At 43.9% G+C, this 13,185-nt stretch overlaps 1 protein-coding gene across 1 annotated transcript in view; it reads right to left on the reverse strand.

Moving 5' to 3' along the window:
• LOC145401926 (proton-coupled folate transporter-like) overlaps positions 1 to 13,185 on the reverse strand; it is a 106,946-nt gene that overhangs the window by 43,371 nt on the left and 50,390 nt on the right. Inside the window, exons 3-4 of the mRNA XM_080274031.1 lie at positions 12,428 to 12,926; positions 3,597 to 3,695 (exon numbers count right to left, since the gene is read on the reverse strand). Of these exons, the coding sequence (XP_080130157.1) occupies positions 3,597 to 3,695; positions 12,428 to 12,926 (598 nt within the window). The remainder of the gene's footprint in view (positions 1 to 3,596; positions 3,696 to 12,427; positions 12,927 to 13,185) is intronic.

The raw sequence follows: 13,185 nt of genomic DNA on the forward strand, positions 1-13,185 counted from the left end.
TTGAGTAGTTTCTTGGCATTGAAAATCATTTAGGATATTCCTTTGTATGTTTTGATGTCAAAATATGCCAGAATGACCTGAAAACACTACCAAAATAAGGCGTGGTACTGTACATTCAGTAGTGTATAGGTGGGATGGTTTTTGGTTTTCAGTGTTTTTCCTGCGCGGTTTTCTTGGAGTTTACCATTACTTTCGATATACCTATGGGTGTTTTGATGTCTAAATATGGCTGAATGACTGGAAAACACTGCCAAATTAACCATTGGTACTGTATAAATAAGTTAGGTATAGGTTGGAGGTAGGTATACGTAGGGTCTGGGCGTGGTACGGGAATAGTGTTCATTATCTGGATGCTGCTACTACCTGGACATGCCTTTGACTCTGTTATGTTCGGATAAATGAGGGATTACTGTATATATGAAACTAATAATAGTACTCTGATTGCAATATGTTAGTAGACCTCAGCTGAAGACCGCATGCAATGACACGTTCGTCTCCCGAAAAGTATTGTGGTTGGTATGGAAACATAAGCATACCTTCTCATTTCTCGGAAGGATATTTTTCTTAGCTCAAATACCAATTGATCACTCTGACTCATATTCTTTCTTTACTATTTCAATCATCATCATCCAGACCTCCTTTCCCACCCGAGGGCAGGGTGAGGAGTAGCAACATCCAACTAGCACAAGTTTGCTCAATCCAATGGGCCACGCTTCCATTCACTCATCATTCAAGCCCTGGAATCCTGGCTCTATCTGATATTATTTCAAAATGTGAAAAATTCAAATTCATATATCTACATACCAAAGTAATATAAAGCCATTTGAACACAAAATATTAATACAGATCAATTTAAGATCATCTGCACCGACTTTATGCACCATGTGTTACGCTTATTCAGCACCCGCAATTTCAGCCAGTGGTTTTGTCTTCCCACGTTTCAAGTTTTGAAAATTCTACTTTTTTCATAAGCAACAAGGAACAGCGTGGTGGACTGATGAGGTGAGACAGGCTGTGGCACAAAAGAAGAAAGCATACAATGAATGGATGAGAAATAGGGGCATGGAAGAAGTTGAGAAGAGGAAGAGAGAGTTATATGTAGAAAGAAAGAGAAAGGTGAAAAGATTAGTAAGAGAGAGTAAGAAGAGAGTGGATGAGGAATTTGGAAGGAATTTGAGTGTAAAGTGGAGGGACTGTAAGAAGATGTTCTGGAAAGAGGTGAAGAGAGTAAGGCAGGGTGGCAATGAAGTTAGTAGGGGAGTGAAAGATAAAAATGGTAGATTACTAGTGGAGAAGGGAGAAAAAATGAGCAGATGGAGAGAACACTGTAAGGAATTGTTGAACATACAGGATGGAAGTAATGCGAGTATAAGTGGCTGGGGAATGGCTGGGAGAAGGAGGGAGGTGAGAAGACAGGAAGAAATCAGTAGGACAGAAGTTGTGGAAGCAATGAAGAAAGTTAAATTGGGGAAAGCCCCAGGAATTGATGGAGTGTGTGGTGAAATGCTGAAGCATGGGGGAGAGATAGTAGCAGAATGGATGTGGAAGATGTGCAGATTGGCCTAGGAGGAAGGTAGAGTCCTGGAAGATTGGACGTCAGGTATAATTATTTCCTTGTACAAAGGAAAAGGGGAAAAAGAAGTGTGTGGTAATCATAGGGGCATTTGTCTTCTTAGTATAACAGGAAAAGTGTATGGTGGGATACTTATTGACAGAGTTAGAGAAAGAACAAAGGAATTAGTTGGAGAAGAACAGGGAGGCTTTAGGAAGGGAAGAGGTTGTGTAGATCAGATATTCATTCTTAGATCTTTAGTGGAAAAGTTTCTAGAGATGGGAAAGAAGTTGTATATGGCTTTCATGGATTTGGAGAAAGCATATGACAGGGTGGATAGACAAGGATTGTGGAAAGTATTAAGAATATATGGAGTAGATGGAAAGTTGCTGAATGCTGTGAAGAGTATGTACGATGGTGCTAAGGCTGCAGTGTGTGTGGATGGTGAACTAAGTGAATTTTTCTCTTTGGAGGTTGGATTGAAACAGGGATGTGTCATGTCTCCATGGTTGTTCAATCTGTTCATGGACGGGGTAATAAAAGAGGTACAAGGTAGGGTAGTGGATGCTGGAGTGGCCCTGGTGAGAGAGGATAGAGTTTGGAAACTCCCTGTACTGTTGTTTGCAGATGATACTGTGTTGTTGAGTAAGACGAAGGGGAGCTGCAAGGCTTGGTGGATGAGTTTGGGAGAGTGTGTAAGAAACGGAATCTAAAGGTGAATGTAGGGAAGAGTAAAGTGATGGTCTTTGAGAGAGGTGAAGTCAGTGAATATACAGCGAGGTTGGATGGTGAGGAATTGGAAAATGTGAGTACGCTTAAGTACTTGGGTAGTGTGATGAGTAAGGATGGAGGTTTGGAGGGTGAAGTGCTTGAAAGGGTACGGCAGGGAAGAAAGGTTGCTGGTTCTTTGAAGCAGTGATAAGAAACAGGGAAGTGAGCACGGAAGTGAAAAAGTTACTACATGACAGTATTGTGATACCAACTCTAACGTATGGAAGTGAAGCTTGGACATTGTTGGAAGGACACAAGTCAAGAGTGAGAGCAGTGGAAATGAGTTATTTAAGAGGAGCCTGTGCAGTCACATGGAGAGACAGGCTGACGAATGAGGATATAAAGGAGCGTTGTGATGTGGATGTGGATGTGATAGGAAGTGTTATGAGGAACACACTGAGGTGGTTTGGCCATGTGGAGAGGATGGAGGATGAAACACTGACGAAGAGAGTGTATGTGAGTGAGGTGGAGGGGGGAAGAGGGAGGGGGAGGCCGAGGATGAGATGGAGGGATGGGGTGGAGAGGTATATGAGAGAGGGGGGTGTGAGTTGGAAGCAGGGCAGTGAAATGGCAGGGGACAGGACGACGTGGAGGCAATTTGTTTGTGGCCACACCAAATGGGATTGAGGCGTCTGGCAATAGACAGATAGATAGACCAACTGGTACATTCACTTCTGCATTTACCAGAAGAAGCGTTAATCTGTTTGAAAACTATGTGACAGGCATTTCAAAATAAACATGCAGAAAGACTCGTAATATTATGTGATGAATGCTGTCACACCACTTGTCGTTTTATGTATTTTAGTAACTGTTCTGCACTATTTTTCTTAGGAAATCATGTTTAGAAAACTGGTATGATAACTAGTGATTATTTTATTGCAGAATTTATATACTGTTCACTAACAATTATCATGGAAGGGATTTTAGAAAGTATGCAACTGTGTGAGCCAGAAGGAGGTGACCAATTTCAATTGAGTTATCAGGCAAGCATTGGCAACTCTGGGGAGTTTATGGCCAAGAGAATTCTTTCATACATCTTTTCTTGATCACTCATGCCGTTCAGATGAAATGCTGCCACTCTGTTCTCCCTCACATTCACTTTTTCTGACACTGCTAAATTTCTGTTGGTGCTTATCAAGATGATTTGTGAGTTTCCCTAAACTTATTATTATCAGCTGCATGAAAACATGCTGTGATACTTTAAAACACATTACCAGCATATATTGAGGGGGTTGCAGTATGCATAAGCAACAGACTTCTACACTGAACTAACCTGTGAGAGATAACAGCAGCTCTGCTATCTTAAGCTGAATGTACTGGTTGTAGTCCCATCCGAACTTAAGCTTCGTGTACAGCAAGTCGATGGAGCCCACTGGGGTAAGCAAAAGAATTACAACACTCAGTGATACAGTACCGTTTCTGCTCATCCTCCATTCCTACCTCTGGCTGGAGGGAAGTTGTAGTAAGGATTCAGACTGGAAAAAGGCCTGCTGATCAGTGTTTAGAAGGTGATTCAAACCATTGCTACACTGTATGAGAAATAGTTTACAATGACACGTTACTCATGCAGTCTGGAAGAACTTAAAAACTACTAACAACTTATCTTCATTTGCTATGAAACCCTCCCTTAAGATTTCCTTTCAGCCAGTGTTAGGAGCAGAGGGTAAGTAGAATGTATGGCTCATGAATGTACTCTCATTTATCCATGGCCTAGGATTGTATACGAGGTCTGTTCAGATGGTATCCAACCTCAGCCTCAAAAAAATAAACAGATAACCTGTTGAGCTAGGACACTAATCCCCCTCAAAGTAAGCCCCTTCTGACTTGATACACGTAGTCCAGATTCCACTGCCTCAAACATTTTTCAAAGTAGGTTTTCGGTATCTCCTGCAGATACAGTAGGTATGCAAAGTACGTGAGTTTATGGGTGGCAGAGGAGGTCGATTACTAGGAATTCGCGTCCTGTGAATACATAAACTTATGGGAAAAATTACATATGGGCAACACCCCCCTTCATCAGTAACCCTTGAAACTCCTTTCAGACCTAAGTATTGTACTGTACAGGGAAACTATATAAGACATTACCTAAGATAAAGTAAACCAACAAAATTATGGCTTTACTAAATCAACAAGGATATGGCTTAACTAAACCAACAAGAATATGGCTGCTCACCTTAATCCAAGAGGACAACAGGATTGATGGATGTAAGAAGGGGATCCGAGGCAGGGTGAGGCACCTAGTGTGCACCTCCTGCACCACCCGCCACACCACCTTCCTCACCACTCTCGTCACCAGCACTTTCGACACTTTCACTAGCTAATGCACTCACTTATGAAAACCCTTCAAAGTCAATTTCTGACACCTCAGACATTGCATCATCCTCTTGATCCTCCCCATGAAATGGCTCTTCTGATATTGGAGTGATTCCTCACTTTCTTGAGGCTGCAGGTAACAGGTGATGAGGGTTTGCTTCCTTCTGTTAACCTCCTAGTTGTGCCTGTCTGTGTAGTAGCAGAAGGTTCTGTCCAGTGAAGTCATCACTTCCTCCACTCGCAACTGACAGTATTCGATGTCCTTGAATTCTTCCTCGAATTTATCTAGTGCACACAGTATTTGGCTGATCTCCATCACTGACAAGTCTCCACTCTCCATCACTGGTGGTGCTGGCTGTTCTGCTGTGGTCTCCTGCTCTGCTTTGGCCTCGGGGTAACCCCGGATTTGGGCCACTCTTCACTGCTGTCTTGCCTATTACAGGTTCAATTCATGTACTATTAAAAAATACACTAAAATTTGATAAAAAATAGGACCTCGCATACAATGAGACTCGCGTACTGTGAGCTCGCATTCTATGTGTACCTACTGTACTTCGCCGCATTCATCATGATATCTTCTCTCAGATGAGTGTTGCACAAGACATGTTGGAGTGTGCAGATCGCAATCCAGACTTCCTGAAAACAGATATCACTGGATATGAGACTTGGGTGTACAGGTATAACCCAGAAACCAAAGCACAGTCCTCCCCAAAGCATGCAGGGTTGCCTCGGTCAAAAAAATCACGACAGGTCCGCAGCAAGGTGAAATGCCCTTGGATGTTGGCAGTTTTTTCTACCATGGTGTTGTTCATCACAAATACGCACTATATGGTCAGACTGTCAACAAACATTACTACCTCAACGTTATTCATTGCCTTCGTGATGCAGTTCGGCAGAACAGATCAAACCTTTGGAAAGTGGCAAGTTGGAAGCTGCACCATGACAATGCCCCTGCCCATTCTTCTCAACTGATTCAGGAATTTTTGGACAAGCACAACATCCCACAAGTGTGGCAGGCTCCCTACTCACCAGACATGGCTCTATGTGACTTTTGTTATTCCCCAAGCTCAAAACTCCTCTGAAGGGTTCCCTATTTGAGACGAGAGGAGATCATGACGAATGTGATGAAGCACCTGCAAGACATACCAAAAACAGACTCTGGAAAATGTTTCAGGCAGTGAAAAGAACACTGGGCTACGTGTGTCAAATCGGAAGGGCTTTGAGGGGGATTAGTGTCTTAACTCAACAGGTTAACTATATATTTTTTAGGGCCTAAGGTTGGATACTTTCTGAACAGACCTCATATTAGTCAACAATCAGTCCTATATGATCCTTTCAAGGGAGGCTATAGCAATCAAGAGGACTGAGGGGCAAAGGAGAGTTTCACATAGTTATGATCAATTCTCTATTGTATCTTAGGCTTAATTTTAAAAGAACTAAAGACTCACGAAGATTTAACAATATCTTTTCCTTGTTCTTCCTGCAGAAAAGAGATATAACTTTCAGTAACTTTCCTCTTCTGCATATAAAACATTTTTCTAAATGGAATAAGAGACAGCCTCTGCACTCTCCTTTCCTTGTCCCATCAACAAAAATAAATCTGAGTCATGAATGAGAAATGATCATAAGTTTGTTCCTCAATCTGGCCCTAGGTACTCAGCCTACACCCTGGTAACATTACATAACTGATAAACCTCCTGTTACCAAGCAGAGATTCTAAGTACAGCAATTTGTTTATGAAACATGATGTTTATATTAACTGGTGCTTAAACCACTGCACCACCAGGAGTGTTAAAGTAGAGAAAGAATCACTAAAAAAAAAAACATCATCTTGGCCCAATTGCAATCCCTTACCATTCTTACTTCCTTAAATATGAAAACTTTTTAGCATATTCTTCTTACCACCAGTTACTCTGTATTTGAACTCTTGTGCAACTTTGAACTACAAAGAGGTAATGGATCACTGATTGTTAATATCTGAGACATCTCTCAAAGTGACAGGGTTATAAAACAATCATTAAGGCCATTTCACACCAGATGTGATGCTAGCTATGCCATGGATGGGAAGCGACATGGCTTTAATTTGCTTGTGTTGTTTTGAGAGTGGTTGATCAGACCAGATGTGATGCTATGTAACAGTTGCATACAATGTCACTTGCATAGCTCTCCAGATCACCACCTCCGCAGTTATTCTTGACAGCTTTTGCCAATCATGCACACTAGAGCACTTGAGGAGTCAGTTGCCATGGTCTGCCAGGCACCATGTCAGTGCGGGACAGATGATCTCACTCTGACATAGGGTAAAGTGGATGAGATAATCACTTACTTCAAGGAGACGTGAGAAAACACCATGCAGAAAGATAATTTAGATCATATCTTCATCAGTGCAAGTCTCCTATAAAGCTGTCAAGCAAGCTTCAAAACTGAGCAAAGGACACTCTAGACATCACTGCATGAGCAGAGGAGCAGGAAGAATCTGAGATGTCTAGACACACAGAGAACCTCTGGACACAGTATCCCGAGTACAGTAATCTCTCAATTATCTGTTTTCACAATATCTGGCCTACTGCAATATCCGGCACTTTCTGCTCAGCTCTATTAAAACAATACCTGGCAAATTAGACAATATCCAGCTCAGAAATGGGAAGCAATTGGTGGTACTAGATATCATCCAGCTCAGACATGGGATCCAGTTGGCATGCAGGCAAACACCGTAACACAAGCCAGCCAATCACAATGCATTGTGGATGTGGACCACCCAATGTGCCTAGTCAATCATTGCCCTCTCATTCTCTCCACTGGATGCCATATAGTGAGGACCTTTCTGTGCCTTGTGCATTTGTGACCCATGCGGCTGCTACCCCCCAAGGCTGTGACAGCCTGTGGCCCCCCATGCTTTGTTTGTTGTTGTAGTGCTATGACTTCCTTTGTGGCACCACAGTGCTCCATGCCTTAGTGTTCTGCCTACTGTACCTTAGTTCTGCATGATGGTTGAGCTTGTGGCTTTTGTGGCAGTGCCCACATTAGGTGAATATGATTATATGATGTACTGTATTACTGAACTGTAAGTACCGTAACAAGATTGTATTTTATACTTGATTTTTAATCTTTTACTCATGGGTAATATTGCAGGAACGATTACAGGATAGAGGGTCGAGACAGATACCTCTGGGCAGTGATATATTAATCAGCTGAATGCCAAATGGATACCCGAGCGGGGGTACTGACACAATATCCAACATTTTTGCAATATCTGGCGGGGGGGTTGGCTGAATTACGCTGGGTATCTGGGAGATTACTATATCTTACAAACCCTCCTCATGATCTTACACACCCTCCCCAGCATCTTACATACCAAGGACCTTGTACACCCTCCTCGGCACTGTAATATACCCTCCCCAGCGGCTTATACACCCTCCCCAGCACCTTACACACCCTCCCCAGCACCTTATACACCCTCCCCAGTACCTTATATACCCTCCCTAGCACCTTAATACACCCTCCCCAGCACCTTGTACATCCTCCCCAGCACCTTGTACACCCTCCCGAGCACTTGTACACCCTCCCCAGCACCTTAACACATCCTCTCCAGCACCTTACACACCCTCTCCAGCACCTTGTACACCTTGCCAAGCACCTTGTACACCCTGTCTAACACCTTGTACACTCTCCCCAGCACCCTGTACACTCTCCCCGGCACCTTACACACCCTTCCCAGCACCTTACACACCCTGCCCAGCATTTTACATACCCTCCCCAGCACCATGTACACCCTTCCCAGCACCTTACACATCCTCCCCAGCACCTTGTACATCCTCCCCAGCATCTTGTACATCCTCCCCAACACCTTGTACATCCTCCCCAGCACCTTGTACACCCTCCCCAGCACCTTGTACACCCTCCCCAGCACCCTGTACATCCTCCCCAGCATCTTACACCCCCCCCCCAGCACCTTGTACATTCTCCCCAGCACCCTGTACATCCTCCCCAGCATCTTACACACCCTCCCCAGCACCTTGTACATCCTCCCCAGCACCTTGCACAACTTCCCCAGCATCTTACACACCCTCCCCAGCACCCTACACACCCTCCCCAGCACCTTGTATACTCTCCCCAGCACCTTGCACACCCTCCCCAGTATCTTACACCCCTCCAGCACATTACACACCCTCCTCAACATGTTACACACCCTCCTCAGCACATTACACACCCTCCCCAGCATCTTGTACACTCTCCCCAGCATCTTACACACCTTTCCCAGCACCTTGTACACCCTCCCTAGCATCTTATACACCTTCCCCAGCACCTTACACACCTTGCCCAGCATGTTGTACACTCTCCCCAGCATCTGACACACGTTTCCCAGCATCTTACACACGCTCCCCAGCACCTTGTACATCCTCCCCAGCACCTTGTACACTCTCTCCAGAATCTTACATACCCTCCTCTGCACCATCCCCACGTGGAGAGCCTTTCCTTTGCACTTACGGACTGCCTGTAGTTTGTACCTAATTTCTGGATGTCTCGTTCAAGGTTTCATTAAACTGAGTGGGAGACAGTCTAAAAAAAAAATGTCAGAATTTTTCCTCATTGCCTGGAAGTTCATGAATATGGTGATGATATTTGCCCTACTTTGGTCTTTACATATGTGTTTCAAATACCCTTGGATATGGCCAGAGTAAGCAATAATAGCTCCTCTGTGTCCTCCTCCTCCTGATATGACCACTCGGTAGTGTCTTCCATGGCCCCAGAGATAGAACTGATTGCAACATCCGTGACATAACTTACCGACATCAATTTTGATACGAAAAATCACATCTTAAGCATCAAAAACGTGTGCTCGTAGCACAGCTAACATCGTATCTCATGTGAAACAACCTTTAACCATACAGTAATCTCTCATTATCTGTCGCCACAGTATCCAGCCTATTGAAATATCTCGCGCTTTCTGCTTGGCTCTGTTAAAACAATATCCAGAGAAATCAGGCAATATCTGGTTCAGAAATGGGAAGCAATTGGCATTACTATGCATTTTTTGATGATAACGTGTATCATCTGGGTCAGACATGGAACCTTATCAGTGTGTAGGCAGACTCTGCAACACATGCCAGCCAATCACAGTGCGTTGTGGAAGCGGCCAACCTGACGTGCCAAGCCAACCGTCGCGCTCTCATTCCCTTTACTGGATGCCATATAGAGAGGACTGTCTGTGCCTTGTGCATTTGTGACCCATGCGGTTGTTACTCCCAAGTTCTGTGACAGCCTGCAGCCCACAGTACCTCGTTCGTTGCTGTAGTGCTGTGACTTTCCTTGTGGCCCTTCAGTGTTCCATGCCCTAGTGTTCTGACTACTGTACCCTAGTTCTGCATGATGGTTGAGTTTGTGGCTTTTGTGGCACTACCAACACAAAGTGAGTATGATTATGAATATATTATGTACTGTATCACTGTACTACATGTACTGTATCGATACTGTATTGTATTTTATGCTTGATTTTAATCTTTTGCTTATGGGTAACACTGTAGGAAAGTTTTTAGGATAGAGGGGGATGAGATGGATAGCTTAGAATGGTGATATATTATCCAGCTCAACGCCGAATGGACAGCTAACTGGAGATACCAACGAAATATCCGGCACTTTTGCAATATCCAGTGGGGGTTTTGGCTGAATTACACAAGATAATTGAGAGATTTCTGTATTTTACTCTGTGACAAGTTTTGTTGATACATTCTTGCCACCTCCCAACAATTTTTTTTCCAACTTTCGGGAGACTTCTTGAAATGATGGTGTAAATAATGGTTATCTTAAATATATATTAAATATACTCCCCTCCCACACACACTGTACATTAGCAACATAAGCCTGTTTCCTACCATGTACTTAAAGATGTCACACATCCACCCACCCACCCACCCACAAAGTTCACTCACCAACCTTGTCCATGTACCCTGCCAACATACCCATCCACTAACCCTGCCCACATAACTAACCACTAACCCTGCCCACATAATTATCCATTAACCCTGCCCACATAACTATCCACTGACCCTGCCAACATAACTATCCACTAACCCTGCCAACATAACTATCCACTAACCCTGCCCGCATAACTAACCACTAACCCTGCCCACATAATTAACCATTAACCCTGCCCACATAACTATCCACTAACCCTGCCAACATAACTATCCACTAACCCTGCCCACATAGCTATCCACTAACCCTGCCCACATAGCTATCCACTAACCCTATAAACTAACCCTGCCCACATAATTATCCACTAACCCTGCCCACATAACTATCCACTAACCCTGCCCACATAGCTATCCACTAACCCTGCCCACATAGCTATCCACTAACTCTGCCCACATAACTATCCACTAACCCTGCCCACATAGCTATCCACTAACCCTGCCCACATAGCTATCCACTAACCCTGCCCACATAGCTATCCACTAACCCTATAAACTAACCCTGCCCACATAGCTATCCACTAACCCTATAAACTAACCCTGCCCACATAGCTATCCACTAACCCTATAAACTAACCCTGCCCACATAGCTATCCACTAACCCTATAAACTAACCCTGCCCACATAGCTATCCACTAACCCTATAAACTAACCCTGCCCACATAGCTATCCACTAACTCTATAAACTAACCCTGCCCACATAGCTATCCACTAACCCTATAAACTAACCTTGCCCACATAGCTATCCACTAACCCTGCCCACATAACTAACCCTGTTCCTGTGTCCACCCACTAACTCTGTTTAACCACTCCACTTACTCATTCACCCAGCCACCCTGTCCACCCACCTTGCCCACCCACCCATCCAACCTGCCTCACCCATTCTCCCACCCAATCCACCTCACCCACCCACCCACCCCATTCAAATATGCACCTGCTCACCTCTTAAACTCATCTCACCAGTCCAATCACCCACCAACACAACCCACCCATCCATTCACTAATCTACACAAATGGCCATCAAGCTTCAGGAAAAAGATGACTTGCAAGTTTACACACACACACACACACACACACACACACGCTCGCTGGTGCAGTGGTAACGTTCCAGCTTGCCAACTGGTGGACGGGAGTTCGCGCCTCACTCAGGTTGCGAAAAGTTTCACTGACGAAGTGGGTGGTTACTGTCCCCCTTGAGCAAGGGAACGGGTGTGTGCGCGTGTGAAGGTCACAGCCTTGCCCTTAGATCGGACTATATAAGCTCTCAGCTCCCTTCCGGGAGGGTAAAAGCTGACCATCACGACCATCAAGTGATCCTGACCGACCCGGTGAATTACACACACACACACACTGGCTTTTATAGAGTATATAAGTACTGCATCACCATTCTAATCCTTTATCTAACTGATAAAAGGAGATGGTAAAATCCAGGAAAAAGAAACTGAAACAAGAACTGTAGAACTAGCAATGAAATACCCAGCAAACTGTGGTATACATCCATGCATTCACTTCCTTATCTTAAAAATTCTCAGCTTGATACCACAGGCATGTCTTCATCACTATGTTTATGAGAATGACAAGATTACTCTCAAGACACTTATGAGGAAGAGACTATATCTCCAAGTAGGAAGTTAAAAGGAATGCAATATCCACAAATACTCCACACATAATATCCACTTAAGTCACACATTTCTATCCTTTACCAGTTGTTTTACTTACTGATCACCCATACTTCGCTTTCTCAAACATCTGTCATATTTAAGCCACCATCTTATCTCTTCTACCACCCATGTCAAACACAGTACTATAAACTACCTACCATTAACAAAGAGTAATGTACACATGACTGACATCAGGAGGAAAATTTTCGTTCTTCCTTTGTTTGGTCTTGGTTTTGTTGCTGTCCTGAACGTATCCTTAATGTTTTGTGTGTCAAACAGGTCAAGGCACATGTTCCCCTGTTGATATGAGAGTTCCGTTGTCTGCTGGTGATATGGTGAAAACCGTCCACGTGTGTCCACAATCCGGATAATCCCATAAACAAGTGCTAGTAGATAAAACAGTGCACTCACACCATATACACCCAAATAGCCAGTCTTGTAGAAGAGGACATCACTGCTCAAAAGTCCTACAAGAGGACCCAACACAAACCCAAAGTCCATGAATGCAATGCGCATGGTTCTGGCCTGGACTCTTGAAATGTCGGCCATGTAGGAGAAGCACGCCATAAGCAGTGTTGAGCCACCACCAGTCATAGCTCGTGGAACAGCAGCCAACAGCATATACTGTGATGGAAGCTGCATCCAGAATGCATTGCCCTGGAATTGTGAGAAAAAGAAATACATCTAGTTCCATATTCCTTAGATGTAAGCTCCCATAGGCAAACCATCCAAGATTCATACTGGTAGAGTTCACCAGGAGCTGAAATATAAAAACTGAGAAAAATGCAGTCAAATTTTTGTGTCCTTTGAAATGCCATACTTTGGCAATCACAAGAGCCATCGTGGATTTTTATATTTATTGTAGCTTAAAGTATGTTCTATCGTGCTTGCATAATTACAGTACTGAAAAACAAAG

Source organism: Coenobita brevimanus, chromosome 57 (assembly GCF_032717465.1).
Source record: "Coenobita brevimanus isolate Jiangsu-jjx chromosome 57, ASM3271746v2, whole genome shotgun sequence".
Classification (NCBI taxonomy): domain Eukaryota; kingdom Metazoa; phylum Arthropoda; class Malacostraca; order Decapoda; family Coenobitidae; genus Coenobita; species Coenobita brevimanus.